Genomic DNA, 16,637 nt, shown 5'->3' on the forward strand with positions numbered 1-16,637 from the left:
GCATACAGGGCACGGGTGGATTTCTTCTGGCATTACTGCCGGTTCAGTACACGCACAATTTTGCGCATACGCAGTTTCCTATAAATACACTATATTGCCAAAAGTATTCTCTCACAATTGATTCTGATTATGTGGATAGGTGAGTAGGTCTGCTCATGCGCAGAACATTTTAAAATATGAAAAAAAAGATGTCACGGCGACCAGAGAACAGTTCAGGGCATGGCGAGCATGCCATCCCTACCAGTTCAGAGACCCAGTCGCCATTTCCACTACCGGTTCCACTGAACCGGTGCGAACCGATAGGAACCCACCTCTGATACAGGGAAAAAATGACATTCTATAATGTCTTCATATTCAAATATAACAAGGTTAATTTTTTTAAAAAATGAAATATTCTTTTTCACTATAAAATTTGGAAAATGAAACGTGTGTGTGTATGAGAGAGCGAGACGAAGAAAGAAACTGGACAAACTAGCAATGTATCTGCCTCATCCGCCCTAAGACACCATGTTCAATGGTTTTTTGCAGGTTCTTGAGATGGAAGGTCTTCTAAAAACGCATTATGAACAAGCAAGACTAGAACTCATTGAGCAGACCCGAACTGAAGCAATCCTGGTAGGCATTGCCAGAGTGAAAGAGAAAATGGAAATTGAGCAGCAAATGAAGGAACAAGGTGAGACGGTTCCATGTCAAAGCTAAGAGACTCAGTAGTTCAGATATATTTGTTTCAATTCAATTATGTAAGAATGTTTCTGCAAGGACTTGCTGAATAAAAGAATGAACACTGCAGTGATTGACTACAAGCAGTGAATTGCTATTTAAAATGAGAAGAATTAGGTCTTTTTTTTTTCTCTCCTCCATTGGGATGTGTTTTTTTTTTAACATTTAAATATTTTCTTGGTAAGGTAAAATAATGAAGAGATGAGGAAGTACAACCAAAATTATAACATTTTCTAAAATTATCAAAACAAATATAGTAATGTCTTTTGAAGAAAGGGATATATCCATAAAATATTAATGCAAAACTAGCTCAATCCTTCATTATATTAGTATTATTAGTCACAGACACCACATGTTACTCTATCAGTATTAATACAGTATGTTATTTCAGTACAAAGTATTTATTGAATATTTTTGAGAAAAATATATTTTTGAGCTGGTTATTTATTCTGGTTTTATATTTAAATCTTATTTATCATTTTTATATACCGACAACCAGGAGTTTCTCTGGAGCTTGGCTGTATAAAAATCTATCCATCCATCCAACCAACCAACCAACCATATGTTTTTTATTGCCAAACAACTTTTAGCTCAGTTTTTCTGCCAACAGTTTTTACTCTGTTAGAACATGTTTGACTCTAATGGCAGATAGATGGAAGGGGGATGGTTTCGCATGTGTGCCCAGCTCCATTTACATGAGCAACAGCATGCATGGGCACCCCTCACTTGCACAAATGGAGCTGCATGCACCTGTGTGCTCACCTGCCATTTCCGCAGCCCGGTTCTAAATGGGCCGCAGCCCAGTGGTTGGGGACCCCTGTTCTCTATATATTCTCTTCTGTTGGAACCAAACATAATCTTCACTAATCTTTCTTTAGAGGAAAGATTGAACAGTAATTTTGTAAGGCTAGGGTGGCATATACTTCATAAATTGATTAAACCAGGGACATTTCCACATAGGGTTTGTATCATGGTGGGATTCCAAAACTTTTACTACCAGTTCTGTGGATGTGGCTTGGTGGGCATGGCATGGCTTGGTGGGCATGACTTGGTGCACCTATTGTAAAATCTCCATTCCCGCCCCAATCCCGGGGAAGGATACTGTAAAATCTCCATTCCCACTCCAGCTGAAGGTTACTGCAAAATCCCAATTTCCTCACAATCAGCTAGGACTCAGGAGGCAGAGAATAGATGTGGGCGGGGCCAGTCAGAGGTGGTATTTACCCGTTCTCCGAACTACTCAAAATTTCCTCTGCCAGTTCTCCAGAACTGGTCAGACCTGCTGATTCCCACCTCTGGTTTCTATCACTTCCAAATCATGAACATTTCCTTTCCATTATTTGTGTTCGGCAGCTAAAACAACTGCAAATTCAACTAGCAAAAAAATAATAATCAAATAGTGTCTGTTAGCACATTTTCTAGCTGACAAATGTTATTAAAAGGCATAAGATTTCACAAGATGCAGTTCATGTCATCAGATTCATCGAGCGGCTAGATTTAAAACGAGGTGAACTGGAGGTAGGGAAGACAAGTTTATTATGCAGATGCAGGTTACAAATAACTTATCAATTAACAAATGTAATTTGTTAAATGCCCATCATGTAAAGACCTTCTGAAATTGTCTGAAATCTTTATTTAATATAAGGAGTACTTCATGTTAATTATGTTAATTTTTTTTATAGTTGAACTATTTAACCGAGAGTTTGGTGACAGCCAACTGGGAAATGAGGAAGAGGAGGACATTCTCACAGAGGAAAAAAGTTCAATGCTGACCAGTATTTCAACAGTTACTAGCCCAAAAGGTAATCTAAGAATTTGATTTTTCATACATTCTATAGAAGAATAGGCTATACCTGCAGAGCTCTCCCTGCATAGTGAAGTAAGCCCCATCCTTGGTATCCAGTTGTTTAGGTTGTCAGAAAATGTGATACATTTTGTTTTGATATGGCTATAAACCTGGCATTATTTCTCCATTGCTGTAAAATGATAAAATGGGGAATTGGGGGGAGATATTTTCATTTGTAAAAGAATCTGCCTGCATGTTCAAAATGAACTGATCAAACAAGACAGAATCTTTTTTTTTCTGATACAGAAGCATTATGTGTACATGTAGATTTGTAAGTAGATTTTTTTACACTCAATATGGTCCCAATCCTGAAGCTGAGATTTTACCGTACTGCAATGAATGATTAATTGATCTAATTAAAAAATAATAGGAGACCATCATTTACTGCTATATGAAGTAACAGTTCAGACTTTTCACAAACATCCTTTCTTACCTTATTTTATGAAAATAAGATGAAAAATGGAAGATTTATTTCCACTTTTACTTTTGCCACGGTTCCCTATGATGCTAGAGGCCAAGGAGTTATTTATTTATTTAAATCATCCAAGCCCTGAGATTATGATTTATAGTTGATTTGTTCTCACTTAATTGAAATTTAAATAAATTACAGGTAAAGTGCACAGGTACAGTATAGGTGGTACCTTGCTCAATAGTAGTAACTGTGAGTGGGATCTTGGAATCCTAGTGGACAACCATTTAAATATGAGTCACTTCCGGTTTGCTCGGAGGGTCGTTTTGAGCGCTCCAAAGGCTTCAGGGAAGCCTCCTGAAGGTCCCTGAAGCCTTCGGAGCACTCAAAACGACCCTCGAGCAAACCGGAAGTGACTTCCGGTTTGCTCGGAGGGTTGTTTTGACTGCTCTGGAGGCTTCTCTGAAGGTTCCTGAAGCCTCCGGAGGGCCTCCAGGATGGGCGGGGGGCTCTTTTCGCACTCCCCAGGCTCCTATAAAGCTTCTGGAGCCTGGGGAGGGCAAAAAAAACATGCAAAAAATGGGGGGAGTGCCTGTAGTGCGTGCATGCGCACTGGAGGGGTCACACATTGTATTATGGGTGTGGCACGCCCACACATGACCCCCCCTGCACTCCCCCCACTTATGGCACACGAGCCAAAAAAGGTTCCCCATCGCTGCTTTAGGGTTTCTTGCCTAGGCAGGGGGTTGGACTAGAAGACCTCCAAGATCCCTTCCAACTCTGCTATTGTATTGTATTGTAAGTGATTTTTCACTTGGCCAGTCTTTTCCTCTAGTATATGAAGGAAGAAGGAGAAAATATATGCCATGCTTAAATTATTTTAGCTTATATCAAAGGAGGATAGTCATAATTATGAAAAATTATGATGTAACAGTAAATAAAATACAATAGATAATAGAATTATTTTTATTTTATCTGAAATTTGAAAGCAGATCCGATAGCAATAGCAGTTAGACTTATATACCGCTTCATAGGGCTTTCAGCCCTCTCTAAGCAGTTTACAGAGTCAGCATATTGCCCCCAACAACAATACGGGTCCTCATTTTACCCACCTCGGAAGGATGGAAGGCTGAGTCAACCCTGAGCCGGTGAGATTTGAACAGCCGAATTGCAGAATTGCAGTCAGCTGAAGTAGCCTGCAGTGCTGCATTTAACCACTGCGCCACCTCGGCTCCATGCAAGTCCATTTTGAGGGCACAATTACATATAATGTAATGTATTTTATGATTTATGATTATGCCCAACTGGTTCAAGCAGTCAGATATGAATTTAAGTCTGCAATCCCATTCCAATTCTCTAGGATTAAATTCCACTGAATTCAATGAGACTTACTTCTGGGTAATCACCTGTTGTAGTGTGGTGTAAATCAACATTCCTTAAACTTTTGCTAGCTAAAATTCATTTGTTTTGTTTTGTGTAAAATTTTCTCTCAAATTCTCTCCCATTTTTTATTTCTCAGCTGCAAATATTTAAGGACCAGGCATGTCTTACCATATATATTATAAAAGCATGTTACCCATCTCTTTAGAAAAATCTAATAAACAGTGGAGAAAAAAGGATTCTGTAGTATATGCAAGCTATGGCACAGGAGGGAAAAAAAATAACCCTCTCCTCCTGCATTATTCTCTTGATAAAAGCTTTTCTACCAAAATTGGGAATGTTGTTCCTTTGAAGTAGATACAAGTAGTTGACTTCCAACAGTTCATTTAGTGACTGTTCGAAGTTACATTACTAATAAAAATGACTTATGACTGTTTTTCCACACTTACAGCTATTACAGCATCCCCATGGTCATGTGACACTTGGCAACTGACTCATATTTATGATGGTTGTAGTGTTCTGGGGTCATGTGGTCACCTTTTGTAACCTTCTGATGAGCAAAGTCAATGTGGAAACTAGATTCACCTAACAACTGTGTTTCTAACTTAACAAGATAGTGATATCATAGCCAGAAAAGGAAAACTTAAAGTTCTATTGCATATGTCCTGCAGTAACAATTGTTAAGCTTTGCTGCTACATACCAACTTTTAAAGATCCATCAGTGTGTTTTTTAATTACACCAGAATAATCAAATAGAACTATAACCTGTTTTTACCCCATGCGGATTCTTGGCATAAGTATTCCTTACTGTGTTGGTGTCAATCCCGAGAAATTCTTTTCAGTGGCAGGTCTAAGCAAAATCAAAGAAACCACATTCTGGTTTAGAGTACAATGTGAACCAACCATGTAAGTCAACAGAAACATGTTGTCTGCATAACTTAATGTATTCTATTTCTCTTTATACCTGATCTAGAGGTCAGTGTCCTCAAACAAGGGAGCGCAATAAAAGAAGAAGAAGAAGAAGAAGAAGAAGAAGAAGAAGAAGACACTGAAGAAATGTCTGTATCTCAGTCTGCAGAACAAATAGGTATTACAGAAATTAGGCAGAAATAGTGATGGTTATGTGAACAAAAGCATACATTAAGTCACAAAACAATGTAACATGCAAGAAAAATGCTGATTGACTCTGCCCTAATTCACTAGAGTGGGTGTCGGTAACCTGCAACTCCAGAGCCACATGTGGCTCTTTCACCCCTCTGCTGCAGCTCCCTGTGGCTCATGAGTAATAGGAGAAGACAGACGTGTTCTTGTTTTGGACCAGGTTCCTTCTCACTAACAAGCTACCGTATTTTTCGGAGTATAAGACGCACCTTTTTTCCTCAAAAAAGAGGCTGAAAATCTGGATGCATCTTATACACTGAATACAGCATTTTTTGCCTCCCGAAACCCCACCCCCTTCACCAAAATGGTCATGTATAGCCTCTAGGAAGCTTTCAGAGAGCTCCTAGGGCTGGGGAGAGCAGAAATGAGCACAAAATGGCCCATTTTTTGCTCAATTTTATCCCCCACCCCCCAGGAGCACTCTATAAGCTTCCTAAAGGCTATGCATGTCCTTTTTTAATGAAAAATGGGCCAATTTTTGCAAAAAATGGGCCATTTTGGGGAGGTTTGCAGAGTGCAAAAACTTTTTTTAAAAATTTTCCTCTTCAAAACCTTGCTGCGTCTTATACTCAGAAAAATACGGTACATTTCTATGTTTTTTTAAATATGAAATCTATATGTTCTAATACATTCTTTCAATCCATAACAAAACCAGTATGGTATTTAAAAAAAACTTTCCAAAAGAACATCTAGAACATTATCAAACATTGAATGAGTAGAATTTTGCTTAAGCAATGCCATTTCCCCTTTTCTTTTTCCCTCTGCTCCCATCAAATTTATTCAGAAGTTCATGCAATCCTTCAGTTTAGATTTGGAAAAAGGGCCCTTTTATTCCACTAATGGAAGCTTCCATTCCTCATAGTAATATTAACAGGGTTTTTTAGAGTTCATTTCATTTTGGGATATTTACGCCTGGGTTTTTTTCTATGTAATAAGCAGATATCTCAACAGTACAAACAGAATCGGAGATCCCTCTTGACCATCCAGATATCCAAGAAGCAGTCCAGAGCGCTATAGAAGCTGCAATACTATCTCCAATTATTCTGCCACCAGAAACATATGCAGACGTATTAGAAGAAGCCATTGAAGAGGTAAAAGCACCAGGATCAAATGAAAGGCACAATAGAAAGATCTTTCTATTAACCAACATGGTATTTAATGTATTTAAAATTATGAAAATCATTACCAATTTGGTAACATTATAAGGAAGATCACAGATTAGTTTAAATCTAAATTCTAGTGTTTGCATGGAGAGAATAATTTCACTAAGGCATAGAAACAATCAATCTGCCATTAAAAAATTAGACCTGTTAAGATGCCCCAAACTACTACTTTCTCATAGCTTGAGAATATCCTTTAAAAATTCGTTGTTTATTTGTTCCCCATTGCTCATTTTTAGAATGCTCCTGTCTCGTTTTATATATGATATATTTTATGTCCCACAGACATTTTGAATTTTGTAATGTCCTTTTCTTACAAGGGATTTTTTGGGGGCTGATATAGAAGAATGTTGTTAATTAAAAATTTTGGACTTTTCTAGGACTTCTAAAGAGAACCAGTTTGGTATAGTGGATAAAGCATTGATAAAGATTTGAAAACAGGAGACTGTGTTGTATAATCATGCCCTAGGCATAAAGACAGCTGGGTAATTTTGGTCCAGTCACTTTCTCTTGGTTCCAGGAAGGAGGCAAACCATTTTTGAAAAATCCTGCCAAGAAAACTATGGGACATGTCCAGGCAGTCTCCAAGAATCAGACAAGATTAAACAATTTCTAAACAAAATCTCTAATTTAAAAAATGTTGAAATGTCCTGTAATCACTATACTAGGGACCTGCAATTTTCATTGTAAATCTGATGCATTTCACTGCCTACTTTCTGTTTTTAAATCTCTATGAAATCCGCTTTTCATTTGCAACACTTCTCGAAATGAATGCAATTCTCATTCCAGTGTTTCCAGTTATGCTGGTCTCTAAATGTCACTTCCTTAACATGCAATTGACCACAAAGAAAAAAAGTCTATGTGGATGTGTAGGTCTATAGGCATTCCTTTTGCAACTTATAAAAGTATTGTTGGCCAGAAAGATGAAATGGTTTGAGTGTCCCAAACATAAGACATATGATTCATACAGTGTTCCAAGAAGAATTCAACATAATGCTGTATTATTTACCAATGTTTTTCTTCATCTTCTTTATTCGCAAAAATATAATCTTCACATGAAATATTATATTTTAATTAATTAAAGGGTTTGTGCTTGTAAACCATATTTATTTTATTGCTTTGGAGTGATTCTGGTAGGCAGTGAGGATGAGAGTTGTGTGCAAGTAAGCCTGAATAAACATGACAAATAGTATTCTTGAACAAACTAATACAGGTTTTCACTGTTAATTGCCCACTCTGGATTTCTGCTTCTTCTACTCCCGGCACAAGAAGCAAAAATGGATTTCTACTGGTTCGGCCCAGATTGTGTGAACTGGTGGTAGCGGTGGCGGGAGCCTCCACCCACCCGCCTGGACACTTCTGTGCAGAAGCGTCACCCGAACTGGTAGTAAAAAAATGGATAACTCACCACTGGCAAGAAGGGTACTTGATATTAGCTTAATTAAAAAGAATCATCCAAAGAAAAATGAAAAAGCCATTTATTTAAATGTTCCAATTTTAATAATCAGAAAGCAAAAAGAGAAAGTGTGATGAGGGAGGGGGGATTAAGTATTGCAAAGCTTGTAAACTCTAAACATCTTCTTGGAACAGTCCCAAGAAAAACGTAAGGCTACAACTATTTGATAATTATTTAACAGAATAATAGAATAATAGAATAATAGAGTTAGAAGGAACGTTGGAAGTCCTTTACTCCTACCCCCTGCTCAGGCAAGGAACCCTATTTACAACTTCTATTCCAACACTGGAATTTTTGAAGAAGAGATTGGATAAATGAAATGATATAGGTTTTCCTGCCTGAGTAGGGGGTTGGACTAGAAGACCTCCAGGGTCCCTTCCAACTCTGTTATTCTGTTATCTGAATTATATGTAAGGACTGAACAAAAAAATGAGTCTTTAGAATAACAGAGTTATTCTAGAGTTCAAGGAAAAGGTTTGATCTAGCAAATGCAAATTGTCATAGCTTTGTAACTGTCTCTCTCTGATATGTAACATACTTTTTAATGAATTAACTTGTTGCAATAGTTGATGAAAATTCTATTGTTGAGGAAAAATTAATGCAAGTCAGTCAACTGAACTCAAAAATGTATCTTTATCCTAAAGAATGCACTTATCAGTCTGCATGTTTAACCATTTAATATGCTCATTGCACTCTTTTATTTCAGTTACAGAAGATAAATTCAAGCAGATATCCTGGAGCTGCACGTAAAGGAGGATGGGTACTGGATAATTTCCCTCCACTAATGGACCATTGGATTGCTTTGTTAGAAAAAGGACTCCTACCTGATATTGTGATATGTTTGAAGAATGTTGAACGAAATGGTTAGTGAATATTTAGACATGAATATATAAAATGAATGTCACTTAAGTATTAATCATCGCTGAAGTGGTTAAGTTTTCAACATGTTCTTTTGCCCAGTTGTGGAATTCGATTTCTAAAAATGTGGAGGCTGTTGTTGGATTCCAATTCCCATCAGCCTCATCCAGTATCGCCAATCAGAAGTTAGGGAACCTGAAGCCTGAACATAGCTAGAGATTCAATCTCTGCTTTTGAGATTTTTCAGTTTCAACTTGCAAATAACATAGAAAAGAACTATATCCTACTTTACCACCAGTTTAATTCCTTGTTTAATGCATACTTTCATTAAAGTGAAGCATAAATAGTGATATACTATTTATTTCCTTCAGCTGCTCAATTAATTTTATTCAGCTATTGAAAGATCTTTGATTTCTTAAAACATTTAAAGCAATTGCCTAAAGAATGTTTCTAATACACTTAATTATTATTATATATCTTTTTTTTAAAGTTGTAGAGTTTCTGAGATGTGGTACTTGGATGTGAGCCCTTTTCTGTTGTATTGTTTTCTGTTGTATTACAGGACAGCTGGTAGTGCATAGACTGTATGAAGCAAATAAAGAAGAAATTGATGCTCAGATTATGCAAAGTCTAATAGACGATGCTTTGAAAAAGAAACAAGAGGAAGAAGAAGCAAAGCAAGTATTTGGAGAGTGGGGGTGGGGGGGGAGATAGAGGTTTAATTAAAACAGACTACAATGAAGGTTGGTCTACAAACACCCCCCCTCCCCCCCCCACACACACACCATTGGTATTCTTTTGTGCCATGGCTTACCTTTACAGAAAGTAAACTAATTGTTAAGAATCCCAGTCCAGATTTAGTTATTTTATTTTTACTGAGATGGGTATAACCTGCTAGACTGAATATGGGCAGACCAATATAGATTTTCCCCCCAAATAATTTATATACAGGACTATTGCAGTTCATTTTCATGCATGTTATATTATCATTTGAATTGTTTGAATTCTACTTCAAAAAAATGCTGCCTCCAACCAAGCTTTACAAAAATAGAAGTAGCCACATTCCACCTCAGCAATAGCCAAGTAAATTACCCGCCTTCAGTAAAGTTCTGGAACTGTATTTTACAATGTAATAACTCTCTGAAGTACTTGGGAGTAACATTGGGCGAGATCATTAACCTTCCAGCAACAGGAAAAAATGGCTGCAAAATTGAAAAGCCACAATAATTTACTAAACAGACTGGCTGGAACATCCTGCGATGCTGATGCTAACGTCCTACAAACAACAGCCTTGGCTTTGTCTATGGAGATTCTCAGTCATTCAGGTCATGGTTTCTTGGATGAGAAGCAAAACGTCTTCAAAGAAAAACCAGAAAGTCCAGTTGCCTCTTGAAAAAAGTACCTTTGGGATGGGCTTGGCTTTGGTTTATTCCACAGCTAAATATTATGCTAGCGTGCTGGCTTAACAGCGGCCACATCCAAATGGTTAATGTCCAACTCCGCAAAACAATGCGTATCATCCCTGGCACATTGCATCCCACTCCTGTGCACTGGTTATCAGTACTTAGCAATATCATACCACCCAGCAACGGGTTTCATTTACCTTCCCTACTGGTTTACAAATGTGAGCGCGCATATGGTGCTGGTGCATTACATCAGGGTGGATAGGCAAAGCCTCCCACAGCCACCACTACCGGTTTGCCCAAACCAGAGAGAACCAGCTGAATACCACTTCTGATACCACCCCACATTAGAAGACAACAAGCTCTCATTCGGCTATGGTTAAGGATGCTGAACTACAAGTTCCTCCCTATTCACCAGGACAATGCACAGCCTGCCATAGGCCAGTTTGGAAAACAACTATTCAATTAACATCTACCCAGTTTAAACCTAAGAATGACTGGAGAGAGGAATGGTCCAAGGTACCTTCTTGTGGCCTGACCATTAGTGATCCCTCTAGCAAACCACCTGTTTTTGACTTGCCTCACTTGTCTGAACAGAATTAGGTGTGATACTGGAAGAATTGCCTCTGCCCTGTAGCAGTGGGGATGGTAAGATTCCCCTTGCAGCAATTGTGATGCTGATATGCAAACTATTATATGGGGCAAGATTGCCTACAATGTGTGTTCTCTTGTTCCCTAGAAGATCTGAATGAAGCAACACCAGTGGTGGATAGCTGAATTGGACACCCAGTTATGGGGCTACTGCCATATCCCCATAGAAGTTTTACTTATAATTAGATGAACTGTGTATATATCTTTACTTCTCATCTGTTATGTTCTCATCTTATGGTAAATAGATAATAAATTGTTTGAACTTCTAATTGCAGAAGAGAACTGCAAGAAATGTTAAAACTGCAAGCTGAGGAATCTGCTGAAGACAGAGGTAAAAAATACAATTGTGTATTTAGAATTATTACAGTGATGAAGTTAATATGCATATTAATCATGTTGTTAAACTCACAAGCACTACTAAACAAGGAAGAATTTAAATCTGGGGCATGACCTTGTCCCTATCATTCAACATGCTTACCGTACTCATACAGTATATGAATAAAGGTAAAGGTTCCCCTCGCACATATGCTAGTTGTTCCTGACTCTGGGGGCGTATGTGCTTATCTCCATTTCAAAGCCAAAGAGACAGCGCTGTCTGAAGAAGTCTCCATGGTCATGTGGCCAGCATAACTAAACGCCGAAGGCGCACGGAATGCTGTTACCTTCCCACCAAAGGTGGTCCCTATTTTTTCTACTTGCATTTTTACATTCTTTCAAACTGCTAGATTGGCAGAAGCTGGGACAAGCTCACTCCATTACGCAGCACTAGGGATTCGAACAGCTGAACTGCCAACCTTTCTTATCGACAAGCTCAGCATCTTAGCCACTGAGCCACCATGTCCCACAGTATATGAATAGGGCTTGCCAAAACATAAAAAATGGAACTGGAAGACATCTGATGTACATCATAAGGGTATTAGGAGAAATCAAACAAAAGAATGGCTTGGGCAAGAGCCTCATAGCAGTATCAGGAAATAAATTCCATAGATGTGAGGCCACCAATTTCTAACGACTAACCCAAGCATTTATTCCAAGTTCTGAAAATGGATGACTTCTCATTGATATTCAAGTACTCCTTATAACTCTGAACTGTGGAACTCTGATTTTATTTGTAATTTTATGATTCTTGTCTGATTGTATTATATGTTTTTCTAAAGCTTAAATTGGGATCCAATTTTGGGTTGTCTCATGACTTTCTAAACTGTTTATATTGTTTATAGTACAGTAAAGTCTCACCTTAGCATTCCAAAATTGCTTTATACATGTTTCCATAAAATATATTTTTCTTGCATTTCTAGAATCTGCAGAGTTTATGGAAGGTAGCTTCGGGATTGAAAGAGGCCAACCAGAACAAGATGATTCTTCTGAATCTAAACGGAAAGAATCATCCGGAGGTTAGGATATCATAGATATTTATCTTTGTTTTCTGACAAACATCAAGTTGTTTTATTACATTATTGTGTCTGTAACTCTTACAGAAAATCTGAGGGCAGCAAAGTGTCTTCTTTTTCAAATTTCTTTGACAAAGTTCTTGCTACAAATAGTATTCTTCTGTCTGTTAAGACGTTTTTAAAGTATAATTCTCATGTGGAAACATCCATTTATGTACTTACAGAACTAAGATGTCATTTGAATCATACTAGCACACTAACATCTAAAACACTAATATGTGAGTTATTCCTGCTGAGAGTCACATCTGGCCTGTAGAATTACATATCCAAAGGACATGAATTAAGTATGTATTGGGCAGAATGATCACAAAGAAATTAAAATTTCACAGAAAGTACATATTACTAATATTATAATATTACTCTCCATAGTTACTCTCCAATGATGTATTAATAATTTCCCTCTTTATTCACATTTAAAATTGTAATTTTGTGATACAATATGGAACCTGTGGGGATAATGCCAAGGCTTTTGAAGAGCTAAAACCTGCTCTGGGGCCATGTTGTAAAGTCTGACAGTAGCCAACCTAAAGAATAAAACATTTTATAAAGTTTTTTTTCCATTACATAATGGAAAAATTGACTGTGAAAATCAGCTTATCTCCTTCGGTACCAGCTATTAAACTTCAAATCCAATTTGCATCAGAGCAATTATACATCACAAATAATAATATAATTAGCCCATCTCCCTTATTTGTACACTTTGCATTAACTTTTATTCAATAGCTTTATTTTAATAATCTTCAATTCTCTATAACTTTATGGTTTCTTAGCATACTTTTCAGCTTTACCATGATTATATGGATCAGGGGAAATCCATTTAATAAGAAACCTCAGTGTTTTTATATACCTGTTTACAGAAACAATGAAGTTTGTAGTGAAGAGTGATGACTCCAAAGAACCTGAAGGATCTGAAGAATCTAAGACAGGTTAGATTTATATGTATGTATATATCAGTAATAGTTCATTATAGGAGGCAACTATTTTATTCCTTTAATCCTGTGTCACTATTAGTGTTTTGTTTTCACTGTATTTTTAATGTAAAAATACAATGAGCATTTGTGATTTGATGGCCTTCTAAATCTATCATCATCATCACCAATGGTGATACATCACCAATGGTGATACATCACCAATGGTGATACATCACCAATGTATCTATTAAATATCACCATTTATATTTAATTTTTTATGACCATCAAATTAATATATTTGTTAGTTAGTTTAAAACTTCTTTTTACTGGCATAATTTGATAAACTTTCAGAATCAAAGCCTACAAAGTGAAAATACTGAGAACATCAAAACTGCTAATTTCTTAAATATTTTGAAAGCTCTTAATGTTCCAAATACACTATGCAAAATTAAGTAATAATGTTTCTCTCCTGGTCTCCACAGAATCAACAGAACCCCTTGAAAGTGAAAAAAAATCTGTATCACAATACGAACACCTGAAAAGTATGGCATCTGAACTAGGTTAGTGGTTGACTGGGTCAAGGGGTACCACAGGGTGGTCTGCATTGAATAACCCATTACAAATGGTTTTGTATAATCAAATTCTTTTTTCTTAAAAACTCAGAGTTGAAACAAACTTTGGTTGTGTGCCCTGTCCCAGTTTAATGTTGCAGTTATGTCCTCCTTAGAATACTTCATTCTTCCTCCATCCAATTTTTCACTTTTTCTTCATTGAGCTGCTAGAGGAATTTCACTTGTTTCTCCCTCCCCCTTTCAGATTTCTGAACTTCTGCAGAAGTCCTCTCAGGTCTATTTAGTTTTTCAGTCCTCCTCCTTGTGAAGTCTTCCATTGTGGCTCCATAAGAACTGGACAGAGTATCAAGAAGAAAGTCCTGCCAGCACACATAAGAGAGCATCTTATTGTTAATGCATAATTGTTTCCTAAAATGCAACTTGATTTGTTTAGGAGTCACAATGCCTGAGTATCCTGAAGATGGTTTTCCAGATGCAGTAGAAATAGAACCACTTAGAAACAAGCTCACCCAGTTCCAGAATAACTGGCAAAAATTAGAACAACATATTACAGAATCCCTTTTGGTCCAGAGTACTGAATTGGAGATTGATGGGCAGACTCCAGAAATGCTGCTTAATAAGACTGTGCAAGCTATGCAACGTACGTAATTCACATCCATTGTTCTTCAAAATTATTTTTTCCTCAGGAGATTTGGGTGGTTTTTGGCTTCATTTTATTAACAATTTCTTCAAATTATAAATAAAGTTGGTTAAAACAAGCTTGTACAAATTATGAGCTACTTCTGAAGAAGCAAATAATGTCTTATAATTGTGGTGAACATCATAGTACCGTGTTTTCCCAAAAATATGACCTGTCCTAAAACTAATGTCTTGCCAAAAATATAAGCCCACCCCCCAAAATAAGCCCCCAGACAACCCCCCACTCCGGCGAGGCACAGAACTGCTTACCAACCTAGCGGTATCCTGAAGGCACCAAGCCACGGGAGCCGGGGGAAAAGGCACTCAAGTTGCTTGCTGCCTTCGGGATACCGCTAGGTTGGGGAGTAGTGTTCTGCCTGGCTGGAAGGGGGAGTTGCCGAGCAGCTGCTCCCTTGCGAGTGGCTTCCCAAAGAGCCGGGCACAGCCACAGGGGCAAAGCAGCCATGAGGTGACCATGCTCACGAGCAGCTGCCTGGCAAACCCCCTCTCCAGCCAGGCAGAGCACCATTCACTGACTTAGGGGGTATCCCTAAGGTGCCAAGGGACATGGCGCTCTGCCCGCCCCCCCCCCCCAGCTCCCACGGCTTGGCACATTAGGGATACCCCCTAGGTCAGTGCATGGAGCTCTGCCCAGCTGGAGAAGGAGGTTGCGTAAGCGCCTGTTCCACCCCCAGCAAGCATGCCTCCCAGCCTCACCATGCCCTGGCCCAGCTCTCCCTGCAGAGCCAGGGCGCCACCGCTACCGCCACCACCACACTCCGAGCATAACTTCTTCTCCGGCTTCCAAACTCCAAAACTCGGCTGCTGAGTCTTCCAGCAGCGGCCGCTCTAGGAGTGCGCTGTATGGTTGTGGGCCGGCTGCTGGAAGACTCTGTCTGGAAGACTCTCTGTCCAGCAGCCGGCCCACTATCATACAGCGCACTCCTACAACGGCCGCTGCTGGAAGACTCGGCAGCCGAGTTTTAGAATTTGGAAGCCAGAGAAGAAGTTATGCTCGGAGTGCTGCGGCACCCTGGCTCTGCAAGGAGAGCTTGGCCAGGGCATGGTGAGGCTGGGAAGCATGCTTGCTGGGGGCAGAACAGGCGCTCGTGCAACCCCCTTCTCCAGCCAGGCAGAGCTCCATGGACTGTCCTAGGGGGTATCCCTAAAGTGCCAAGCTGCGGGAGCTGGGGGGCGGGCAAAGTGCCACCTGCCTTGGCGCCTTGGGGATACCCCCTAGGTCAGTGCATGGAACTCTGCCTGGCTGGAGAGGGGGTTTGCCGGGTGGTTGCTCGTGAGCGTGTTCACCTCATGGCTGCTTCACTCCAGGCTGTGCCCGGCTCTTCAAGAGCCCGCTCGCAAGGGAGCAGCTGCCCAGCAACCCCAAAACAATAAGCCCTCCCCCTATAATAAGCCCAAGGCCATATTTCGTGGGGCAAACACGGTATTGTATGTACACATGCTTCTACTACTTAGAAAACAAACAATAAGAGCAAGAGAAATCATTAGAAGTTAATATTTAACATTCTATAAACCTTTAATTGGTTTAATAAAAAGGCTGTTTTAATATCAATGCCCTATCCTGAATAATCAACATGACTTCTTTTACTCATATCTGAAAAAAGCATGTATTAAAATAGAACATTTTATATACTTTTTTTTTAATGGCCTGCCAGCAGAAGAAGGAAAAAGTGTTCTTGCCATTTGATTATGAAATTGAAGGCAATGTTGACAAGCTGGTTTGGCTTCATCCAGAGATAAATGAACAAAACAGGACTTAATCATAGTAAATCAGAGGATACTATTAACTATAGTCTATCTGAAGAGAATGAATGAATGGATGAAAGCCATATTTGATGGCTTTTCTGCTGAATTGTCTCTTAGAATCAGGTACTACCTGTTAATATGAATATGGATTCACAGGTCCTACTTAAAGAGTCGATGTCCACTGTAGGCAGGAACTTTGCACAAAAGGATACAC

General features: G+C 38.8%; 1 protein-coding gene across 2 annotated transcripts in view; it reads left to right on the forward strand.

The window, feature by feature from the left end:
* Positions 1-16,637, forward strand: part of AK9 (adenylate kinase 9) — a 70,027-nt gene that overhangs the window by 20,393 nt on the left and 32,997 nt on the right. The window contains exons 13-23 of one of the 2 annotated variants that reach the window (XM_087718656.1): positions 529-673; positions 2,403-2,522; positions 5,329-5,442; positions 6,453-6,607; positions 8,839-8,995; positions 9,553-9,667; positions 11,320-11,375; positions 12,343-12,438; positions 13,353-13,421; positions 13,889-13,966; positions 14,412-14,618. In XM_087718656.1, the coding sequence (XP_087574782.1) occupies positions 529-673; positions 2,403-2,522; positions 5,329-5,442; positions 6,453-6,607; positions 8,839-8,995; positions 9,553-9,667; positions 11,320-11,375; positions 12,343-12,438; positions 13,353-13,421; positions 13,889-13,966; positions 14,412-14,618 (1,312 nt within the window). The remainder of the gene's footprint in view (positions 1-528; positions 674-2,402; positions 2,523-5,328; positions 5,443-6,452; positions 6,608-8,838; positions 8,996-9,552; positions 9,668-11,319; positions 11,376-12,342; positions 12,439-13,352; positions 13,422-13,888; positions 13,967-14,411; positions 14,619-16,637) is intronic. The other variant, XM_087718657.1, reaches the window with a different exon arrangement.

This window comes from Thamnophis sirtalis, unplaced genomic scaffold (genome assembly GCF_051295495.1).
Source record: "Thamnophis sirtalis isolate CommonGarterSnake01/CBP01778 unplaced genomic scaffold, rThaSir2_p1.2 scaffold_6, whole genome shotgun sequence".
NCBI lineage: Eukaryota > Metazoa > Chordata > Lepidosauria > Squamata > Natricidae > Thamnophis > Thamnophis sirtalis.